At 40.9% G+C, this 24,731-nt stretch overlaps 1 protein-coding gene across 6 annotated transcripts in view; it reads left to right on the top strand.

The window, feature by feature from the left end:
• dgki (diacylglycerol kinase, iota) overlaps positions 1-24,731 on the top strand; it is a 64,677-nt gene that overhangs the window by 21,575 nt on the left and 18,371 nt on the right. For 3 of the 6 annotated variants that reach the window (XM_029461549.1, XM_029461547.1, XM_029461544.1), the window contains exons 2-13: positions 9,382-9,490; positions 12,618-12,713; positions 14,925-14,999; positions 15,862-15,918; positions 16,037-16,105; positions 16,225-16,293; positions 16,472-16,588; positions 17,026-17,100; positions 17,341-17,436; positions 19,278-19,360; positions 19,740-19,800; positions 20,236-20,349. In XM_029461549.1, coding sequence (XP_029317409.1) covers positions 9,382-9,490; positions 12,618-12,713; positions 14,925-14,999; positions 15,862-15,918; positions 16,037-16,105; positions 16,225-16,293; positions 16,472-16,588; positions 17,026-17,100; positions 17,341-17,436; positions 19,278-19,360; positions 19,740-19,800; positions 20,236-20,349 — 1,021 coding nt within the window. The remainder of the gene's footprint in view (positions 1-9,381; positions 9,491-12,617; positions 12,714-14,924; positions 15,000-15,861; positions 15,919-16,036; positions 16,106-16,224; positions 16,294-16,471; positions 16,589-17,025; positions 17,101-17,340; positions 17,437-19,277; positions 19,361-19,739; positions 19,801-20,235; positions 20,350-24,731) is intronic. The other 3 variants (XM_029461550.1, XM_029461546.1, XM_029461545.1) reach the window with 2 other exon arrangements.

Genomic DNA, 24,731 nt, shown 5'->3' with positions numbered 1-24,731 from the left:
CAAAGTGGTTGTTGGTCTGAATACAGCCGGACACCATCACACACAGACTCACACACACACACACACACACACACAACTCAGGTTTCAATTCAAATGGTTTGCAAATTTCAACCAAATTAGTTTTTTATCGATACTCCAACATTTCCACCTCAGTGTACGAAAAGTGTGTGAATGTTGTAGTGTGTGTGTTTCCTTCATGAGATGCCGAAACCCTCCAGACTCCTGTCTCATAAAGGCTGTGTGAGATTTGTGAGTGTGTTATTTCTGTGTGTGTGTTTGCATGTGGTGATCAACCTTTATTCACCCCATTACCTGAGGCACAGAGACGAGGCCTGCAGAGACACAGGCTTATACTCTGTCACTTGTCTCTCTGCGCACACACACACACTCACACACACATGTACACACTCTGGGCATGCTGTGTCACCAGCGGCAACGAACGAGCCTTTCACACTGACCCACATAGAGAGAACGAGAGAGAGAGAGAGAGAGAATGAAAGGAGGTAGAGAAATTGGGTTGAGAGATAAAGAACGAGGAAGATTGAAAGGAGAGAGATAAAGAAACAGAAGTGGAGCAAGAAGAAGAAGAAGAAGAAGAATAGAGCGATCGTGTGTTAGATTGTACTGAAGGACGGACGGACTGCCAGTAACTGAAGTGTCCTTAACTGTCAACTCTGTTTGAGCTCCATGTATATGACACTTTAACATCTGCGTACATATTAACATGGAGGCTGCCATCTGAAACTTTCTGCACGTTCAAAGTGCAGCCGTCAGATCAGCTTGTGTCCTGTTTGAGAAGTTGTTTCACCTCGATGGTGAAAACCAACTGACTTCTGTCACAAGTCGTGAGTGAAGACATGATCCCTCGCTGGCCTCTCACCTGCAAACACACTGCACTGAGGTCGCTGAGCTGACAACGCTGGAGGTCACACTGCGGGGAGTTGAACCCAGAGGTCGTATCTGGCCTCTCGGAGTAAAGTTCCAAACTTTCTTCCTTTTTTGGAGAGTGTCCGTTGGGAATCTTGTGTTAAAACAGTCATTTCATCCGCACTTCTGTATTATTCTATTTTTGGTCCCAAGAAGAGATTTAAATCCTCTGGAATGTTGTTTTTTATCTGCACTGTCAAGAATTAAATTCTTTAAAGTGTTTGTCTTCTCTGCCTTTAAATCCCCATATCAGTCTCTGTGCTGCACAAACATCCTGCTGTGTGTGTGTGTGTGTGTGTGTGTGTGTGTGTGTGTGTGTGTGTGTGTGTGTGTGTGTGTGTGTGTGTGTGTGTGTGTGTGTGTGTGTGTGTGTGTGTGTGTGTGTGTGTGTGGTGTGTGTGTGTGTGTGTGTGTGTGTGTGTGTGTGTGTGTGTGTGTGTGTGTGTGTGTGTGTGGTGTGTGTGTGGTGTGTGTGTGGTCAGCATGAGCTCATACTTGCATGCATGTGTTTCTCAGGTTGCCAGGTTTATCTCTTACATAATGTTTCAGAAATAGAGCAGATTCACCTGTGAGGGGATGAAGGGGAGAAGGAGACAGGGAGGGAGGGAGACAGGGAGGAGGAGACGGAGAGGAGGAGACAGAGAGGAGGAGAAGGGAGACAGAGAGGAGGAGACAGGGGAGGAGGAGACGGAGAGGAGGGAGAAGAGACAGAGAGGAGGGAGGACAGGGAGGAGGAGACGGAGAGGAGGGAGAAGGAGACAGAGAGAAGGAGACAGAGAGGAGGAGACAGAGAGGGGGAGACAGAGAGGAGGAGAGCAGAGAGGAGGAGACAGAGAGGAGACAGAGAGGGAGGAGACAGAGAGGAGGAGACAGAGAGGAGGAGACGGAGAGGGGGGAGACGGAGACAGAGAGGAGGAGAAGGAGGAGGAGACAGAGAGAAGGAGAACAGAGGAGGAGACAGAGAGAGGAGACAGGGAGGAGACAGAGAGGAGGAGACAGAGAGGGGGAGACAGAGGAGGAGACGGAGAGGGGGAGACAGAGGAGGAGACAGAGAGGAGGAGACAAGGAGACAGAGAGGAGGAGACAGAGAGGAGGAGACAGAGAGAGAGAGATGGAGACAGAGAGGGGGAGAGAGAGAGAGAGAGATGGAGACAGAGAGGGGGAGACAGAGAGGAGGAGACAAGGAGGAGAGAAAAGGAGACAGAGAGGAGGAGACAGAGAGGAGGAGACAGAGAGGAGAGAAAAGGAGACAGAGAGGAGGAGACAGAGAGGAGGAGACAGAGAGGAGAGAAAAGGAGACAGAGAGGGGGAGACAGAGGAGAAGACAGAGAGGAGGAGAGGAGACAGAGGAGGAGAGGAGACAGAGAGGAGGAGACAGAGAGGAGGAGACAGAGAGGAGGAGACAGAGAGGGGAGACAGAGAGGAGGAGACAGAGAGGAGGAGACAGAGAGGAGGAGACAGAGAGGGGGAGACAGAGAGGGGAGACAGAGAGGGGGAGACAGAGGTGGAGACAGAGAGGAGGAGACAGAGAGAGACAGATGAAAATAACCCTTTTTTTAACTTTTATTAAAACTATTTACTGGCTATACTTAGGGCAACGTTTTCAACCAACATCACGATGTTGATAGTGTGATGGTATTCTGGGATAAATACCGAGTTATGTCTGTTATCAGGCGAGCAGTGATCAGTGATCACTGATCAGTGATCACTGATCACTGCTCAGTGATCAGTGATCACTGATCACTGCTCAGTGATCAGTGATCAGTGATCACTGATCACTGATCACTGATCAGTGATCAGTGAGCTGGAGCGTTTTTAGCCTCAAGAGAGACATTTGTGTTTGTTATTGTATCTGTCTGTTACGCGTGTGTTAGCCACATATTCATGCATCCAAACAGAAACCCCTCGACTTCAGGAGGAAGGAACTGTTCTTTATAAAAGAACAAACGGATTAAAGTGTAAAGTATATGAAAGTGAGAAATGATGATATTCAAACAAGGGCAATTAAAATATGTAATGCCAATAAAGTTCAAATAAAACACCATAAAATAGAAAGAGATGTATTAGGTCTTGATATTATGAACTCTTTGCTTTGTTATGATGCTTATTGCTCTCACACAGGTGAGGGGGGAGCTGAGGTGATCAGGGTCATAGTTCACGGGACACCACTGCCTCACACTCACTTATTATTGTTTCTATTGTAAGTCACGTCGGCTCTTCCCCTCAAACTCGTCTCTCCTTTGGCCTGATCTGTAACCTCAAGCCTCGTCTCCTGTGAAATCGTAACTCTGTACTACCTCGGTTAAATTCAACCTTTCCCCCCCCCGAATCAAAAAAACACACACGCATTGTGACACGGCTCAGATGTCCGGTGTCAGGTCTCCGCCGCCTGTCACGTTGATACACATAATTACCTGAGCCGTGCTGCGAGTGTGCAGGAAAAATAACTGGCGGTTGATTCGGTCCGGGAGACGAGGAAGTCAGAGAGAGAATAAGCGAGGGAAGCTTTGAGTGTAATAATGATAAATGTTGGAGCAGGTGGAGCGGGAGGGAGACGAGGGAGGGGGAAGAAAGTGCGCTGGTTTCACCGGCTTCTCGGTTACAGGTGAGTGATGAGAGCGGCCTGTAACTGTATCTGTAACGCGTGGCGTAACGGCCTTCTCTGTCGACCAGCGCAGATGCTCCTTCACATGAACTAAAAGTCACGCTGAAGGTGAAGCTCTGACTGCTGTGCTGACGACTGCGTGCTGGTGCTGAGTACACCTTTTAAATATAGTTTCTATAAGTACAGGTATGTTCTGAATACTGGATCTGCTTGGCTGTAACTGAAGGTCACCTTTAGTTCAGCTGAAGTTAACGACCACGTGTATTATGTGGCGTCTCTGAGTAACATGACCAGCAGATGTAGTGACCCTCCTCATACAAGGTGGACGTTTAAATTGGTAAACTGGTCGTAACACTGCACGTTGTTGTTAAAGTATTGATTGTGTACATCTGGAGCACGCAGTGGTTCCGTATGTGCTTACAAACAATAATCACATCTTCTCAGATTGTGTTGCGTTTGACTGTTTTGGCATAATCTCAGATAAAGAACACACATTTCCCACTCGGTGCTTTTTAACTAAACAAACAAACTAAACGGTTAAAAGTGCAGTTTTTGCTTTTCCCTTGAACAAACGTTCGCCTGCTCACAGAACCGCTTTAACACTAAACCCACACTGGTGCAGTTGTGTGTCTTTTGTTAACCAACTTCTTCCCACATATAATCACAACATCCTTCTGCTCCACCCGTCACAAGATGTAACATTTGATTCCTCCCACTTGCAGCTGCCTTCTTCATTTGTGCAGCTTTTACTTTTTGTTCTTACTTTATCATTAATCATAGGCGGCGTTGCCTAGCTGTGGCGCGGCCCGCTGAGCACACAGCGACTGGAGAAGATTGCACCAGTGTAGGCTCGTTACTCACCACAAGAAGCTTCTTTTGCTTTCCGCATTAATCACCTGAAAGATCCGCGTGTAGTAACTGTTGACCCCTCCCTCCTCGTCACAGAGGATCTGCATGTGGAGGAATTACACAGATTACATCATCCGCAGTGTGTAGGCCGTGAAGTGAAAACGGTATATACTCTGTGTATGTGTGTGTGTGTGTGTGTGTGGGTGTGTGTGTGTCCACAACACACACTCATACACACACACTTAAGCAGATACCGTTTTCACACACACAGTCATCCCACATGGGGTGATGTGGCTTCTGTCTAAGTAACTGCATTTTCAGTTTACTGTTAAAGTTGCTGACACACACACACACACACACACACACACACACACACACACACACACACACACACACACACACACACACACACACACACAGCAGATTCTCCACCAATATAATTACTGAGCTGCCGACGCTCCCGCTGTGCCGCTGTCATGGCAACGCTGACAACCCACCTCTGCTGGAAGAGGAGGAGGAGGAGAAATCAGAAGAGCAGAGGAGGAGCAGAAATGAAAAGAGGGAGATTAGAGGGGTAGGATGGTGATGGAGAAGACAAAAAGGAGATGAGAGCGGAGGAAGAGCAGGAGGCGGGGAAGAGAAGAAGAGAGTGGAGGAGGAAGAGGAGGGCGATTAGTCTCAGAGACAGTAGAGGGGAAAGGGACAGATAAAAAGAGGGAGGAAGAGAGATATATATATAGAGAGAGAGAGAGAGAGAGAGAAAGAGTAGGTGGCGTTTGAACTGGGGGCAGCTGCATTCAACTCCACTATTCAGGGTTCAATTGAATCTTTTCACCGCAGGCTTTGACACAAGAAGGAGCACGCACATCCAAACCAAAGAGGGCCGCTGCTGCAGGGCAAGGAATAAACAAAGAATTCAAACTGAGGCCAAAGAAGTGGACATCAGAGCCTGTCGTGGCTGAAGCTCGTGTAGTCCCTTTAACACACTCGCTCCTAACCGACTTGTTTAACTGTGACATTAGCTCTTAAATCTGTCCAGATCTGTCGGCTTTAGCGGTGAGATTTGAATCTGTACTTTAATCTTCTCCAATCCTGAGATCCTGCTTTGTTGTAAACGTTTGATTTTTTTTAGGAACGTTATGTGTCCTTGGAGTTTTCTAAATCCAGCTCCCGTACACACTTTCCTGTAGAAACCAAAACAAAGGATGAATAACATCTTCCAACACCTTGAGTTTAAACATCACAGTATCTCTGCAACTCTTCTCTCTGCTCCTGGTCACTCACACTTGTGTGTGTGTGTGTGTGTGTGTGTGTGTGTGTGTGTGTGTGTGTGTGTGTGTGTGTGTGTGTGTGTGTGTGTGTGTGTGTGTGTGTGTGTGTGTGTGTGCGTGTGTGTGCGTGTGTGTGCGTGTGTGTGTGCTAACATGGCTGCAGACCACAGAGACGCTTCACACTGCAGAGTTTGTTTTGCTTTGTTTTTAGGAGTGAGCTTTAATGCCTGTGATCCTGTCTGCTTTTAGTAGATTAGGACTCACTCAGATATAGTGTCACCCCATGACCTCTGAATGAGAGTGTGTGTGTTTGTGTGTTTGCATATTTTAAGTGTGTACTCCCATTTACCTTGTTTCGGGATGAGTACGTCAAGTACATTGATGCTGCTGGGGCTTTTTTTAGAAGCTCTCACTTTCACTCTCTGCCTGTTGGCAACTAAACACACTCAGGTACACACTGGTTTCATTATGAATTGATACACGCACACGCACACGCACACACACACACGCACACACACAGTCTATTCATTCATATCTGATCAACCATAGTCAGTTTATAATAATCCTCACAGCTGGACACTCTGACACAGCGATAAACAACAGGGTTAAGTGTTTGTGTTGGATCATTTCTACTAGTTAAGATAATATTTTACGCTTCACCTTAATGGCCACTCACCTGTTTCCACTGCACCTCGACCAATGAAGACAACTAAATAACTGTTCTTTGTATGCTGCACTTGTATTGGTTTGGCTTATTTATAGCTGATGGTTGATTTGTAGAACGATTACTGCGTTCACAGATGCCCAATGTTGGCTTGTGGAAGTGCATATTTATCACATCTAGTCAATCAGACCCGGTCTGGTCTCATGTCAGTCAAAGAACACGGCAACTATTTGAGTCGTCGTAAGATAATATTGAAAGGTCTGCGTAAGCACAGTAAGTGTGTAATGACCTCCGTGCCGCCTCGTCATCGCCTCGTCTTAGTCGTGGAAAAAGACTGTAGACAATATTGAGCTCACCTAAAACCTCTCTCAGTAATCCTGTAGTGGCACAACTGTGTGCTCACAACAGGAAGTACAGAAGGTCAACGCTGAATAAGAAAGTTTTACTTCATTTCACTTCCTGTTTTAATGTAGATGTTCAGGGTACAACAACCATCTCACACACACACACACACACACACACAGTGGTGGAAAGGACATTCACCCTGTGAGTTCTGTACCTGTGTATAAAGATTTCGCTACACTAAAGTTCTGTTGTTCATTCTTCCTCCTCTGCGTCCAGATATCCTTCAAATCAACAACACAACGACACATTATTTAATGTACGCGTGTGTGAGAGAGATTTCCTGTTACTTGTGGCATATGTCCAGTCACCATACGTCCTTGCATTTGTGCTGTCACCCACGCAAAACTATTTTTATCCCAAGAGTCGTGAGGGCAAGTACATGCATATGTGTGTGTGTGTGTGTGTGTCAGGGTGTGTCATCAGGTTACAGTGTGTGTAAGTGGACTCCTCTTTGTCCTGGTTGACAATTTTAGACAGACGGCCACTGAAACTTTCAGCAGGGGGGTCAGATGCTCCTGTGCAACCTTTTCCACTGACGGACAGACAGAGAGAGAGAGAGAGAGACACACACACACACACACACACACACACACACACACACACACACACACACACACACACACACACACACACTGGTGAAAGAGATTGATTTCAAATAACATAACAAGCATTTTCCATCTTTGCAAAGGTGCGTGTGTGTGTGTGAAATGATGGTAAAACAGCACAGATGTTTTGTGTTTTGATTCCTTGTAGATACAGAAATAGTTCACCTACTACAAAAAATTAAACATTTAAAAAATTTGACAGTTTTCAAATGCAAACCTGCATGTACTTATCATATCATACAGTACTTAACATGTGTACTACGTGTGCGTGTACTTCCAAACTCTTGTAACATTTCAACATACACAAACAATTCCCATCATACAAAAACATGGAAAAGTTAAAAATGTGCCAATAAACTTCAGCAAAGCAAAATAAATGTAATATATATGAATATAAATTAATATATATGGATATAAATTAATATATGTGGATACAAATTAATATAAATGAAAATAAATAAAAATGCATATATATTAATATAAATGGATATATATTAATATAAATTGATATAAATGGATATATATATGGATATAAATTAATATGGATATATAATATAAATGGATATACATTAATATAAATGGATATATATTAATATAAATTAATATATATGGATATAAATAAATATATATGGATATAAATTCATATAAATGGATATAAATTAATATAAATGGATATATATTAATATAAATGAATATATATGGATATAAATTAATATAAATGGATATAAATTAATATAAATGGATATATATGGATATAAATGGATATAAATTAATATATATGGATATATATATGGATATAAATTAATATATATGGATATAAATGGATATATATTTATATAAATGGATATAAATTAATATATATGGATATACATTTATATAATTGGACATAAATGAATATAAATGGATATAAATTAATATAAATTAATATAAATTGATATAAATGGATATATATGGATATAAATGGATATAAATGAATATATATGGATATAAATTAATATATATGGATATAAATTAATATAAATGGATATATATTTATATAAATGGATATAAATTAATATATATGGATATACATTTATATAAATGGATATATATGGATATAAATGAATATAAATGGATATAAATTAATATAAATGGATATAAATTAATATAAATGGATATATATGGATATAAATTAATATAAATGGATATAAATTTATATAAATGGACATAAATGAATATCTATGGATATAAATGAATATAAATGGATATAAATTAATATATATGGATATATATTAATATAAATGGATATATATTCATATAAATGTATATGCATTTATATAAATGAATATATATTAATATAAATGGATATATATTAATATAAATGTATATGCATTTATATAAATGGATATATATTAATATAAATGGATATATATGGATATATATTAATATAAATGGATATATATTAATATAAATGGATATAAATGAATATAAATGGATATATATTAATATAAATGGATATAAATTAATATATATGGATATAAATTAATATATATGAATATAAATTAATATAAATGTATATACATTAATATATATGGATATAAATTAATATAAATTAATATAAATGGATATGGCTCTTTGAAATGTGGCACAAAAGGTCCCTAAATCAATGGCTTTTTTCTTAAGCAGTTAGGTAGGGTGTGTAATCTTTTCCAAAAATATTTTTTGAAAAGATAATCATATAGATGACAGAAAATGGGAGGAGGAAGTATAATAGGAGAGCGATGACTGCTGACTCATGCTCTGACAGAACAGATCTGTCTCTGTCACCCCAAAGTGCTGCTGGCAGTCTCTCCTCCAAGCTGTTCCCACAACCAAGTATCTGCAGCTGAACCCGCTGAAATGTGGTCTCATACCATGAATAATTCATTCCCACACTAAATTATACCCAAATCTAGTTCTCTGTGATTGAGCTGCTCTGTGGTGAGAGAGCTGTGTCACACTTTAGGATGACACTGTTGATTTCTCTTTACAGCATTTTGTATTTGATTGTTAATGAAGTTTCTTGTGTGTTTTTAGGAAAGCGATCTCCCGTTCAGGCCTCCAGCACCTCGGTCCAGCCCAACCCTCCCTGCCTCCTGCGTCCAACGGGCCCAACAAGGAGCTACGCACCAACCTGGACTGGACGGTCAGACATGACATGCACATCAGATTTCTGTTTCCTTGTTCTCCGCTTCTTGTTATTACATATATATTTATGATCTTACACATGCAGACTTAGCTGCATAATGTACAGCATACATATACATCGATACTTGTTCAAACAGAGCACAAAGAAGACGCTTGTCCCAGTCTTTGCTTTCTTTATTCTGAGTCACTGATTGACATTTGGATTTTCATGACAACAGATTTGTTAGCAGATTGGTTTCTGCAGCCGTATGTTCATGTGGAAACGAAAAGCTTTTGGGTTTCTGATCATTACTAGAAAATGTCTTGATGGCTGAGAGTTGGAAAGCTATTTTTTATGTGTCAGGACTTTATGGGATGTGACTTTTTCTCGGCTTACTTTGCAGAATATAATGGGCTTCATTTCTGTAGCGCTTTGGTAAATAGACATTTTAAAACGCTTTGCGTTAATATGTAAAGTAATCTGATAAATGTCATGAAATAATTTAACAAATTAGGCTGCAAAGGTCAATCTTCACCTCACAAAGACGTGCACAAAGGAATTCCAAAACTTAAGCAATATTAAGAAAATCGTGTTGCCAATAGTTAATCCCTGCGTCACTCACACAAGTGTCGTAAAAGACTTTCGCAGACAAAGGTCAAATCAAGGAAAAAGGTTTTAAGGCCCTGTCACACATATCCGTATGACAGAAATGAAATATCAGCAATAGGTTGATATAAATTAAGGGTAAGTTGTGATCGTTAGAAGGACGCAGACGATACGCCGAACACGGCAGACATACGGCCCTGTCACACAGCTCCGTATGACAGAAACATGCCGGCGTATATGAAAAGTAGCTCAAAATGTGTCACAGTCCAAATACGTCCAACTTTTCCACAGCGGTGTTGTAGCTGACGTTCACATAACGAACACATAACAAGTTATTATACGCATGTCAAACATTGATAGCGTATCATTTTAAAACGTATCAGAGCGTCTGGACAACGGAGCTGGAAAAGTGCCATCTGGTTCACGTCATGCTGATGCTGGAGAACGGCTAACATGCTGAACGCTAGCTGTACGTAGAAACACGTTTAATAAGTTACTCCGTCGTCAGGCATCATCTTAACATCGGGTAGGAATAGGTTATCCACTCGGTATCAATACGTTGGCTGTAGGATTTACCGTCAGCCGACGTAGCCTATATCTAACGTTCCTCTAACATAGTCACGTAGGTATTCACGTAGGTATTTACGTACTATATCTACGTAGGTAAGTATTTACGTACTATATCTACGTAGGTAAGTATTTACGTACTATATTTACATAGGTAAGTATTCACATACTTTATTTACGTAAGTAAGTATTCACGTACTATATTTACGTAGGTAATTATTCACGTACTATATTTACGTAGGTAAATATTCACGTACGTATTCACGTATGTCTAACGTAACGTAACGTCTGCATATCTTATGAAGCACACGTCGGGTGCGTCCGGTAATTTTGAACATGCTCAAAACATCAGCGTTCAACAACGCACCCCAGCGTAACACTGCATGCTCTTAACGAATACTACTTATACCTTATATCTACGTACACCAGCGTGTTGCTGATATTTTGTATACGCCATATTTGTGTATACGTTATGCATTCGTCTGATACATTTTGTATTAGTAAGTGATACGATATCAACAGGTTAGACATGCGTATCTGTATACGTTCACTTTTCCGATCCGATGAAAAGTTGGACGTATTTGAACTCTGACTAATGTTCTTATACGCCGGCACACGTTTCTGTCATACGGAGATGTGTGACAGGCCTTTACAAATAATCTACAATGTTTCCCTCAGGCAGAGTTTACTGTTTCTCATCTCCACCAGTTCAAATCTAACCTCCTACAACACCTGAACTCAACCATCTCAACTACAACATGCTATAAAATAACTTTCTAGAAATGGCTTCTTTAAATGAGTTCTGAAAATTACTTTTCTACAAGATTTCCTTGCAAAAATAACGCAACACATGTGTATGTTTCACCACAGTGCTTCAGAAAAGCCACTTTGATCTGCAGCTTTCACAAGAACAATCAAAGATCCCGTTCCAACTGATTTAATGATAGTCTGTCCAGAAAGAACTGCTGCCAACGTTACCTTGTTTGCAATCGGCCCAACAGAGGAAAGTATTTTATCTGATTCAACAAGAGAAGAATAGCCGTGACAGAGGGAGGTTTTAACTTTACTTTGGAGCACCGGGCCCAGAAACAAAAAGCAAACAAGGCACAAATATAGCTTCAAAAATACTTCAAGCTCATTGAGAAGAATCAGAAGAACGGCTAAAAATGCATCTTTTGTAATGAAGTTCACAAACCTCACAGATTTAAAGTCTATTATACTGTGTAGTTAAGCACTGAGTGAATCATACATCAATAATGAATATTAAATGCAACATGCTGTATTATTAATTGGAAGGTGTAAGTAGACAAACTCGCATCTGAGATCCCCCTGTGGCTCTGTCTGCAGGGACACTTCCAACACGTCATCACTGGCCTTTTGCTCTCTGCGTGACTCACACACACACACAGTCATATATAATGATGGTATACACACTTAGGGGTTGATTTTCTACGATTTTAAAGAAAAGGCTTCATTTATCTGCCTTCCTGCTGTGTGTAGGATCACAAGGTAAAGAAGGAGGAAATGGAAATGTAGAAACTCTTTCTAGCCGGTTGTTTTCTAATCAACAACGTATCAGCGATTACGTCTGCAAAAACGTAACAATAATACAAAATAATTAACACACTTTTAAAGCCACATAAAATAAATGTTTGTGAAGAAAACACACGACCTGGTCCTGATGCTATTTTGTGTTCAACATGGTAAATGATTATCACACAAACACCTGTGAGAGCTGCACCATTGCTCTTGAATCAGTAGCTCCTGCAGTGTTTTGATTAGCACCTTAAGTGAACATGCGCTGTGAAATTACCAACCTCCTCAGCAGCAGCAATTATGTGCTTGACGCACCTGTTGACCGCTTTCACTGCAGCGTGTCTATGTGCGTTCGGTTGCAGTTTAATGTGAACATCTTGGGCGAGAGATGTACGAGGAGTTAGTGCATCATTATTCTCTCGCTCTTCCTCTGCAGGAGAACGCAGTGAACGGGGATCACCTGTGGACGGAGACGAGTTGTTCGGGAGAGCTCTGTTATCTCGGAGAGGACACCTGCCTGCTAAAGACCGCGGTGAGTAGTGAACACTCGGACCACCGACCGCAGTGGGGTACGACATTATGAGTAATTGTTTCTCTCTCAGTGTACACACGTCTCATGACAGTGTCGTGGATATTTATCGCTCACAACATTGTGGTATGAAACAGAGAGGAATCAATAAAACACAGATACAATTGATTAATTATTATTTTGTTGCACAACAAACAATAATAATGAGAACACTACCTGCTTCCATGCACAACCGCGTAGTGTCCCTCAGACAAAGACAATCCTGCTCCTTATATAGGAGCTGCACGAACCCTGTCCCAACATACATCCATCTACTTCCATTGCCTCAAACTTCACGGCACCAAGGTAATCTATTCCCGATGCAAAGGTGACCTTCTTATGACCTTTGAGATCATGTTGTCAAAACATATATTTGTTATTTACATATGGTATGGATGTGTATATAGGGCTCCTTATGTAAACTTAATGAATAAGACATTGTTCATGTCGCTTCTCCCTCTACTCATCCTCCCAACACACAAATCCTTCCTGCTCGAGGTCGACAGACTTCAGTGCAGCTGTACATGTCGTCTGGAACTCATTCAAAGTGCAATAGATTTTTGGATTAGATGCTTTTTTTCAAGTGCTCAAAAACCACATGCATAAATTCCCGGTCCCTCACAGTTCACGCACGCAGCAGGTGGTCCCCGTGTTCTGGAAATGGAGCGTATTGTATTCTATGCTCCGAGTCTTTAACGCGCTCTTGTAATTTCGCAGTATTTCAGACAGGATGCCACACTCTCATTCAGACGTCTTCAAAGCCTTACTCGGAAAGTGAACTTTGAAAGGAACCACGAGTGTTCAGAGCGGCGTGGAAAGGGATTAAATGACAGGTTTTATGAATCTCACAAAGAACAATAGCACTTTGACGAGACGGCTGAGAAATAACCTTTAATACTGACAATAATATAATGACATATCTGGACATTTTCCCCGACGGTATGTAATTATATTATTGAGGCAAACATAAATTCACTATAATGTCATATGTTTAGTGAAATAGATATTCCATCAGCGCTGCATGCTTTCAGCTACTTGAAAGGACGATGTGACCTCGGGAGAATCTCAGATGGCTTTGACATCATGGTCGACATAAACGGACACATTCCTACCTGTGCTCAGCAAGATGTGGCCCGTTCATTCTTCGTCATCACGGGAGAACCTGGCAGCGCTGACATTCATGAGATCCGTGCAGCAGAAAATGTGTCAGTAGACGTTCTAGCTCGTCTACTTTGTACTGTAAGAAGCCAAAACCTCCCAAGTTCCAGCTTCCAAATGTAAAGGCGCTCTGCTTCTCTCTGCTTCTCTCTGTCCGACGTGCTGGTAAACTGAATATATGGCTTTTGGACTCTTGGTCGGACAAAACAGGACGTTTGATGACGATGAATTATTTAAATGAAACGTTTAAAGGGAAAAAGTACCCGCAAAAAGACTGTCTTAATATTTATCAATATATCGTGTTTATAATAAAATAATGATGTATGTTATCGAGTGTATGCAAGCAGTTAAATATCACCCGTGTATTGAATGTCTTTGCTGCCTGTGGTCACCCCCCCCCCCCTGAGACTCTCTGGGGATCAATACAGACACAACACTGCAAACTACCAATCATTGGTCCTTGGGTTATTATGCAATCTAATACGCCCTAGTGCCATACTTCCTTCCCTTTTCTTAAACATTGTGGCCTTAAAGCACTTACTTGAATTACTGATTCACATCAAACTCTTTTAAAACCACCGTTGTTGTGATGACACAAACCCTCCAATCATAGAAGATGATTTCTATGAGCTACAAAAGAGCCACTAATGTGATAAACAAGTTGACTTTGCATGATTCCCCGACATGCTTTCAGTCAGAGCCCCTTGCTTCCTCGATGACACGATGCATTTCTTGATAAAAGAGGGTTTTTGTGGTGGGACCTCTGTTAGCAGACTTTATGCAGACTCACTGCTGTCACATGTCACGCTGTCATCCTGCTGTTAATGCTGTTAAAGCTGAATGGAAAGAGAAGTGAAATGTCGGGGCACCTTGAACACATCTCTGTGTGTACTTGTGCGTGTGCTTTTATGTGTGTGTAACAGGGTGCACATATCATCAGTGTGTGTTCCTGCACTGCTTGTTGTTGCTGTTGTATCTCACCGCCCTCTGTGCTGTGTGTCTGTTTGCTCCTTTAAGAAGTCGGCCCCCAGGAGGAAATGTGCTGCCTGTAAGATCGTTGTTCACTCGGGCTGCATAGAGCAACTAGAAAAGGTATGACACACACACACACACACACACACACACACACACACACACACACACACACACACACACACACACACACACACACACACACACACACACACACACACACTCATTGAAGAGAATGTAATTTTGTTTTGTTAGTGAGAGGCAGGCAGCCTTACGTTGGACAGATGCATGTTGGGTAACTTGCACAATACTGTCGTAGTTTCTTGTAGTTCTTCACATCTGAGGCCAAATGCATAAACCTCACGACTCACTGGACACACAAAGGCAGAAATTCACACGCTTTCATACATGAAGCCGCACGAACGCCTGGTTTAAAAAGTAAAATATGAATCTCCACCATTATGGTTCTGTTTGTTTGTGTGTCTATATGGCGGCCTGCTTCACCACTCAACAAAGAAGAAGTGTCATTTCACAGCTTTGTGTTGCATCAATGAGGTGTTGCAACCGTTACACATGGCTGTGGCTATTTATGGCGCCCGTACCACTCATGCATCACATGTAAACGGCGCTGAGGTCTCCTCCTCATCATCATCATCATCATCATCATCATCATCATCATCATCATCATCATCATCATTATTATTATTATTAAACGTAGCTTTGTTTTCACAATCTTAAATAATAATGGAGATGTTTTCAGTATTTTTATTCAATGTAGACATTATAATAAGTATTTCTGCAGACCTTTAGTGACCGCGGGTACACTTTAGTCTCGTGGCATATTGCAGATGACACATATTTATGTATTCCTGCTGTTGAATATTCATGCGTCTGTTTGCCATTCGGGTACTCATATTTGTGAGGTTGTTTTGTGCCAATACTCATTGTTTGTTCTTGTCTTTGTTTCTCTGTCTCTCTCTAGATCAATTTCCGATGTAAGCCGACCTTCAGAGAGGGAGGATCCCGGTGCCTCCGAGATGTAAGTGTGTGTGTGTGTGTGTGTGTGTGTGTGTGTAAATATGTGCGTGACAATATACATGTGAGAGAAGAATACTTTTGAAAACATGAACAATAATCAGCGTTTCTCCCTCTGACAGCAGAACATACTGAGACATCACTGGGTTCACAGACGAAGACAGGAGGGGAAATGTAGACAGTGTGGAAAGGTAAGTACACACACACACACACACACACACACACACACACACACACACACACAGAAGTTGTTTACAGTTATTATTGTTCATATAAACCTACTTCAGTGTATTTCTGTGTGTTCTTGCAGAGTTTTCAGCAGAAGTTCTTCCACAGTAAAGAAATAATCGCCATCAGCTGTTCCTGGTGTAAACAGGCTGTAAGTAATTCATCACTGCAGATCAAAGTCTTTGGTGACATGAACACTTTGTCGAGAACATTTTATTCTAAATAATTGACTTACTTAAATACAGGAGGTTTCTGTACTTCAGTCCAGATATAAACTTAAAGTTATTGATTAACAGCATAAATAATAAGTGCTTTGTTTCTTATTGCAGTTCCACAATAAGGTGACGTGTTTCATGCTGCACCAGATTGAGGAGCCGTGTTCACTGGGGGCCCACGCTGGAGTCATAGTACCCCCCTCCTGGATCATCAAAGTCAGGAAACCACAGGTGCACACACACACACACACACACACACAGTCCCATGACAAATATCCCTCACCAGTCAGTCCACAGTCATTCTTTGACAGTAATAACAAACTTTTAAAAAATCTTACGAAAATAAGGCGTGTGTGTGTGTGTGTGTGTGTGTGTGTGTGTGATTTTGTCTATGATGTGATATGAGCTGACGCATGTCTGATCTGTCTGAAAGAACTCTGTCTCCATCATCGCACGCACACACACACACACACACGCACACACACACACACACACGCACACACACACACCCCTCTGTCACATCACATGCTTTATTGCACTTTTAATTACCATCAAAAGGGACATTGTGACAGTGAACTAACCACTGTGTGTGTGTGTGTGTGTGTGTGTGTGTGTGTGTGTGTGTGTGTGTGTGTGTGTGTGTGTGTGTGTGTGTGTGTTTACCCTAGAGCTCACTTAAGAACTCTGCCAGAAGAAAAAAGCGGACATCTTTCAAACGAAGGACAAGCAAGAAGGGACTGGACGTAAGTAACACGAAGACGATTAGTGAACTGTGTTTGTTTCTTAAGTGTATTTAGAAGGTTCAGATTAATCTGATGAGACTAATCCAACGACGTATGAGGCCGGGGGAGGTGGGAAAGAGAGAAACAGAGGGGAGGGTTAATATTCTTTGACACACAGTGTTCTTAATACAGCTCTGAATATTCCACTTTTTGCACATTTCTATTCGTCTTACTACGTTTTCTGTCTCTGTCTTTCTCCAGGAGTCTAAATGGCGTCCGTTCATGTTGAAGCCTCTCCCTTCACCTCTCATGAAGCCCATCTTGGTGTTTGTCAATCCCAAGAGTGGAGGCAACCAGGTGAGCAAACTGTAGAATGTTTTATTTTTTATGTGTTTGAACTGAAGTGTCAGTGAGGAAGTAATATTCACTCTGTACTGTATTTACAGAGAATTACCTTTAGTTTTTATACATCTTAGTTATTAACAGCTTGACTACTGAAGACGCATCAACATGCATCCTGACATTATCAGATTATAATAAATGATTCTCTTTTAGCTGGGTGTCATTGGCTGATTTATTTATACCAATTTATTTATTGGTATAAAATCTTGGTGCTCAGCCTTCATCAGCTGTTTGAGCCTGAAGTACGGAGTTATTACGACAGAACGTTTAATTAGGAAGATGTCCGTTCAAACTGGATTAGTTTATCAGATAACCTGAGGAGATTTCATTATCATCATTACAACACTGTGCGGGACGTTTGGTTGTAACCCAGTTATAGGCATGGATGGATTACAAGCCTGACGGGCACAGACCCAGGGGCCCAAAGTGTCAGGGGCCCCCTGGCCTTCACCTACAAAATATCACTCAAACAAAACGACTATGAAGAGATGCAAAACCACTTTGAAGAGATGCAAAACATCTACAAAGAGATGCAAAACCACCATGAAGAGATGCAAAACATCTACGAAGAGATGCAAAACCACTATGAAGAGATGCAAAACATCTACGAAGAGATGCAAAACATCTACGAAGAGATGCAAAACCACCATGAAGAGATACAAAACATCTATGAAGAGATGCAAAACCACTATGAAGAGATGCAAAACATCTACAAAGAGATGCAAAACCACTATGAAGAGATGCAAAACATCTACAAAGAGATGCAAAACCACCATGAAGAGATGCAAAACATCTACGAAGAGATGCAAAACCACTATGAAGAGATGCAAAACCACTTTGAAGAGATGCAAAACATCTACAAAGAGATGCAAAACCACCATGAAGAGATGCAAAACATCTACGAAGAGATGCAAAACCACTATGAAGAGATGCAAAACATCTACGAAGAGATGCAAAACATCTACGAAGAGATGCAAAACCACCATGAAGAGATACAAAACATCTATGAAGAGATGCAAAACCACTATGAAGAGATGCAAAACATCTACAAAGAGATGCAAAACCACTATGAAGAGATGCAAAACCACTATGAAGAGATGCAAAACATCTACGAAGAGATGTAAAACATCTACGAAGAGATGCAAAACCACTATGAAGAGATGCAAAACCACTATGAAGAGATGCAAAACCACTATGAAGAGATGCAAAACCACTATGAAGAGATGCAAAACCACTATGAAGAGATGCAAAACATCTACAAAGAGATGCAAAACCACTATGAAGAGATGCAAAACATCTATGAAGAGATGCAAAACCACTATGAAGAGATGCAAAACCACTATGAAGAGATGCAAAACCACTATGAAGAGATGCAAAAGCACTACGAAGAGATGCAAAACATCTATGAAGAGATGCAAAACCACTATGAAGAGATGCAAAACCACTATGAAGAGATGCAAAACCACTACGAAGAGATGCAAAACCACTATGAAGAGATGTAAAACCACTATGAAGAGATGCAAAACCACTATGAAGAGATGCAAAACCACTACGAAGAGATGTAAAACCACTACGAAGAGATGCAAAACCACTATGAAGAGATGCAAAACATCTACAAAGAGATAAAAAAACTACATTCAAAAACGCAAAAACAACTACAAAGTGTTATAAGGCAACTAAAATGTCCCCCAGTCTCAGACTCACACATGATTACAGGACGGTTTATTGTTGTAGAATTGTTAAAGTCTCTGTCGAAGAGGAACACGCTCACTGTAAATGTCTGCGTCTCTCTGCAGGGGGCCAAGCTGCTGCAGATGTTCATGTGGATCCTGAACCCTCGACAAGTCTTCGACCTGTCCCAGGGCGGGCTGCGGGAGGCGTAAGTCCCCTTCAGTGGGACGGTGTTTTCACCCTCCTGTCTGGAATAGACTGACTTTTATATTCTTCTTTATTTAACTAGAAAACAAGTGATGAGTGTGTAAAGAATGCACTTCTGTATATAGCCAATTTAATGATGATTTCCTACTTAAGCCTTCATTTCACAGCACGTTATTATCACACTCCACTGCTGGGGTCAACATGCTGGATCTTCTCACTTCACTTTCAGTCATTATCCTCTTTTATTCAAATACTCGGCTCATGGGTCAATTTTCATGAAACTACACCAATTACACCCACATTTAACAGCAATCAGCGCTGCTTCCTCATGAAGAAGCCTCTTATTCTCCACCCTCTCTCTGCTTTGTGTGAAATTGTAGGTTGGAGTTGTATCGGAAAGTGCCAAATCTGAGGATCCTTGCCTGCGGAGGGGACGGCACGGTAAGACTTCAGTAGTAGTAGTAATTATTTTTTATCCTTATTATCAGTTTTCCAAAAAGAATACAAAATAAATCAATAAAAATGAACAATGATAAGGCTTTACTTTATTACATTACGTGACCAACCAGAGCTTATAACTTAGAATGAGTAATTGGTGTGGGGTCTTCCCGTAGTTTTAGAATATATTTTATACAATTGTTGTTAAATTTATAGACTGAAAATTAAAGAAAGAAACAAAATAGAATATATCTATATTATACATACCCACAATTCATATACACAATATAGTTCAAACTATATTGCGATGCTTTTAGACATTTCTCTTTCACATTTACACTATTGAAATGAATTGAAAGATAACTCGTTAATATCAAACCATTGAAGCTAGCTCTATTCTAATCTATTTCTATATATTCTATGCATCTTCTACTGTAGGTGGGGTGGATCCTGTCCGCGCTGGACGAGCTGCAGATGAACCCCCAGCCTCCGGTCGCTGTTCTTCCTCTGGGAACAGGAAATGACCTCGCCAGGACGCTCAACTGGGGCGGGGTGAGTTCCTAGCCTTGACTTCTGAGCGGCAGGACGTCGCAGCTTCTCCTCCCTGTTAAGTTTCATGGGTCGTTTAGCCACCTCATGATATATATGATAAATAAGTTGGATGAAAGGCTGATTATCTCTGTTGGAGAAAAATAAACTATATTAAAAATGAATAAATCTAAGCACATACATAATAAAAATAAAGAAATTCATATAAAAAAAAAATATATATATATATATATATTATACACACACTTTGAAGGAGTTGATGGTAAAGTAACAAAAACTTAAATAAATGTGTGGATAAAAAGTTATATACATACAATATATATATATATATAATATATAATATATAATATAGATAGATACACATATATATATAGAAGGATATATAAAAGATTAATATATATAATAATATATATATATATAATATGAATATACAACATATATAATCTATATATATATATATATATATAAATACATTATAACATAAATATATTTATAAATATATATCTAATATTATAAAAATAAGAGATATTTATAAGATATTTTAAAATAGAGATAATTTTAATCTATATATACTATCTATCTACTATAATATGTATTTTCTCCCTATATATTTTCTCCCATCTATCTATAATATATATATATATTCTTCTCATCTTTTACTCCCTATGTTTTATCTCTTTTCTATCTATATCCTTATTTTTAATAATATCTTTCTTCTATATCTATAAAATATCTCTATATTTTATACATATATACTATATCTTTCTCTACTTTATATCTTTCTCTCATCTCTATATCTATTCTCTCTTTCTATATATCTCTCTCTTATCTCTATATATATATATATTATTATATTATAAAAAATACAGTGTATTTGTATAGGTATCTAAAGACAGTGAAAATAAATCCAATATTTGCGTCTCGGACAGACACCTCCGGGAGCGCAGAAACCCACATTCCAGGAAGTCCAGAGTTCTTCCTGCATGACTAAGCCCTGACATTGAGCCATTGTCTGTCCTCTCCAAGGCCCAACACGTCAAGTCAAGATGACACAGTCGTTGTTGTTGACACTGTACAAGTTCCCTTTAATTAATCCCATCCTGTCTCCGCTCTGCGTTAGTGCTGCATGTAACCTTCTATCTTCCATAATGCAGTAAAACACTAGGGCATCTAAATATGATCTTCCTCCTGTATTTTATATCGTTTGTGTTACATGAATTTCTTTGTTACATTTTTGAGGGATATTTAAATTAACAAAGCTTTGAGGCTTCAGAGGTGAGGACATGAACCAAATGGACTTCAGAGAAGAAAATGCTTTTAGTTTGCTTTTAGCCAGCGTGCCGCCTGGTGCAGGTGTTGCGTGGTGACTGTTGAACAAGGACACGTGAAGGATTCCTGGAGTACAACGCAGAAACAGTTCTGATACAGAGAGAGAGAGAGACACTTTGAAGGATTCCTGGAGTACAACGCAGAAACAGTTCTGATACAGAGAGAGATGGACACTTTGAAGGATTCCTGGAGTACAACGCAGAAACAGTTCTGATACAGAGAGAGATGGACACGTGAAGGATTCCTGGAGTACAACGCAGAAACAGTTCTGATGCAGAGAGAGATGGACACGTGAAGGATTCCTGGAGTACAACGCAGAAACAGTTCTGATACAGAGAGAGATGGACACGTGAAGGATTCCTGGAGTACAACGCAGAAACAGTTCTGATACAGAGAGAGATGGACACGTGAAGGATTCCTGGAGTACAACGCAGAAACAGTTCTGATACAGAGAGAGATGGACACGTGAAGGATTCCTGGAGTACAACGCAGAAACAGTTCTGATACAGAGAGAGATGGACACGTGAAGGATTCCTGGAGTACAACGCAGAAACAGTTCTGATACAGAGAGAGATGGACACGTGAAGGATTCCTGGAGTACAACGCAGAAACAGTTCTGATACAGAGAGAGATGGACACGTGAAGGATTCCTGGAGTACAACGCAGAAACAGTTCTGATGCAGAGAGAGATGGACACTTTGAAAATTCATATCTATGTACCGTGCTGTCGTGTAATTAGTGTGTCCTTTTTGTCCTCTGTTACCCTGAGTGAAAATGTGTGTGAGTGTTTCTCACTGCACGGTTTTATCCACCGTGTCTCTGTTGTTCCTTTCCTTTCCTCTGTCCTTCTCCTTTCCTTTCCTCTGTCCTTCTCCTTTCCTTTCCTCTGTCCTTCTCCTTTCCTTTAGATTCCTTTTCTGTATTTTCCTCTCCTTCCCTCTCTTATCCTCTCATGTTTCCTTTTTCCTTTCCTTCCTTCACCTTCCCTCTCCTTCCCTTCCTCCCCTCTCCTATCCTCTCCTGTTTCCTTTGCTTCCTACTCCTTCCCTTCCTCCCCTCTCCTATCCTCTCCTGTTTCCTTTTTCCTTTGCTTCCTTCACCTTCCCTCTCCTTCCCTTCCTCCCCTCTCCTATCCTCTCCTGTTTCCTTTGCTTCCTACTCCTTCCCTCTCCTTCCCTTCCTTCCCTCTCCTATCCTCTCCTGTTTCCTTTGCTTCCTTCTCCTTCCCTCTCCTTCCCTTCCTTCCCTCTCCTATCCTCTCCTGTTTCCTTTTTCCTTTCCTTCCTTCACCTTCCCTCTCCTTCCCTTCCTCCCCTCTCCTATCCTCTCCTGTTTCCTTTGCTTCCTACTCCTTCCCTTCCTCCCCTCTCCTATCCTCTCCTGTTTCCTTTTTCCTTTGCTTCCTTTGCTTCCTTCACCTTCCCTCTCCTTCCCTTCCTCCCCTCTCCTATCCTCTCCTGTTTCCTTTGCTTCCTACTCCTTCCCTTCCTTCCCTCTCTTATCCTCTCCTGTTTCCTTTTTCCTTTGCTTCCTTCTCCTTCCCTTCCTTCCCTTCCTTCCCTCTCTTATTCTCTCCTGTTTCCTTTTTCCTTTGCTTTCTTCTCCTTCCCTTCCTTCCCTCTCTTATCCTCTCCTGTTTCCTTTTTCCTTTGCTTCCTTCTCTTTCCTCTCCTTCTCTTCCTCCCCTCTCCTATCCTCTCCTGTTTCCTTTTTTCCTTTGCTTCCCTCTCCTCTCCTCTCCTGTTTCCTTTTTCCTTTGCTTCCTTCTCCTTCCCTCTCCTTCCCTTCCTTCCCTCTCTTATCCTCTCCTGTTTCCTTTTTCCTTTGCTTCCTTCTCTTTCCTCTCCTTCCCTTCCTCCCCTCCCCTCTCCTATCCTCTCCTGTTTCCTTTTTTCCTTTGCTTCCCTCTCCTCTCCTCTCCTGTTTCCTTTTTCCTCTTCCTTCTTCTCCATCCCTTTCCTTTCAATACCTTCACTTGCATCCCTCTCCTCTGATTTCCTTTGCTTCATTCTTCCAAACATTTTTCTTTCCTCCTTCTCTTCTCAGTTGTGTTACTCACTGCTACACCTGCCGCACCTCTTTCTGTGTGAGTGTGAATGAACCTGTTACTTTCTCTGTGTGTGTGTGTGTGTGTGTGTGTGTGTGTGTGCGTGTGTGTGCCTCTGAGGAGGCTCTGCTGATGAGTGCTACTATCATCAGATTGTTGTGTGTGTGTGTGTGTGTGTGTGTGTCCCTCACTGCTGTCCTTGGTACACTGATTCCTGACCCCGTCCAGAGGGAGACAGAAAATAAAACGACGCAGAGACAGAGGATGGAGAGAATAATGAAAGAAAGACAAAATGCCGTCCGTTAGAGAGACCGGGCTTGAATGACTAATGTGACGGAGGGTAGAGAGGCATGGATTGATGGTAGGATGAAAGGGAGGAGTAAGGTGTGTGTTATCTGTGAAATCCTCTCATTTATGCATGAGGTTTGGTGTGTGTCTACTCTTAAGGTGATCATGGTGTCAGTGATGAGGCCTCAATGACCACTTATTGAGAGGCAACATGCTCTCTGTATATTCTGCTTTTTCTTCCCCTTGTGTGTGTGTGTGTGTGTGTGTGTGTGTGTGTGTGTGTGTGTGTATGTGTGTGTGTTGTGCTCTTGATGGCAAATAAATAAGGGGAAGAGAGACTTTGGTGGAGGCTATAATTTAGCAAGAGACGACATCATCCTTTCATCTCCTTTTCATTTATAGCAACATCGTTTATCCTCCATCTCTCTCTCTCTCTGCTTTCCCTCTTCTGTTTTCCAGATGTACATTTCTCCACTTCTTCACTCTACTCTTCCTCTCCTTCATCCTCTTCCTTTCCCTTCATGTTGTTTTTACTACAGTGTGATCGGAATATAACAGAATATATAAGACAAGACTTAATGACTTTTCTTCTATTGTGACAATAACGATAATAAAGTAAATCTGTATTATTTTCACTTGATGGTAATTATGATAATTATGATAATAACACCCCTTATAATTATTATTACCGTCCGCACCATCAGCTTTGTCATTGAAAAGT

This window comes from Cottoperca gobio, chromosome 23 (genome assembly GCF_900634415.1).
Source record: "Cottoperca gobio chromosome 23, fCotGob3.1, whole genome shotgun sequence".
Classification (NCBI taxonomy): Eukaryota; Metazoa; Chordata; class Actinopteri; order Perciformes; family Bovichtidae; genus Cottoperca; species Cottoperca gobio.
The sequence above is the reverse complement of the archived record's forward strand: the minus strand, read 5'-3'. Positions and strand labels throughout refer to the sequence as shown.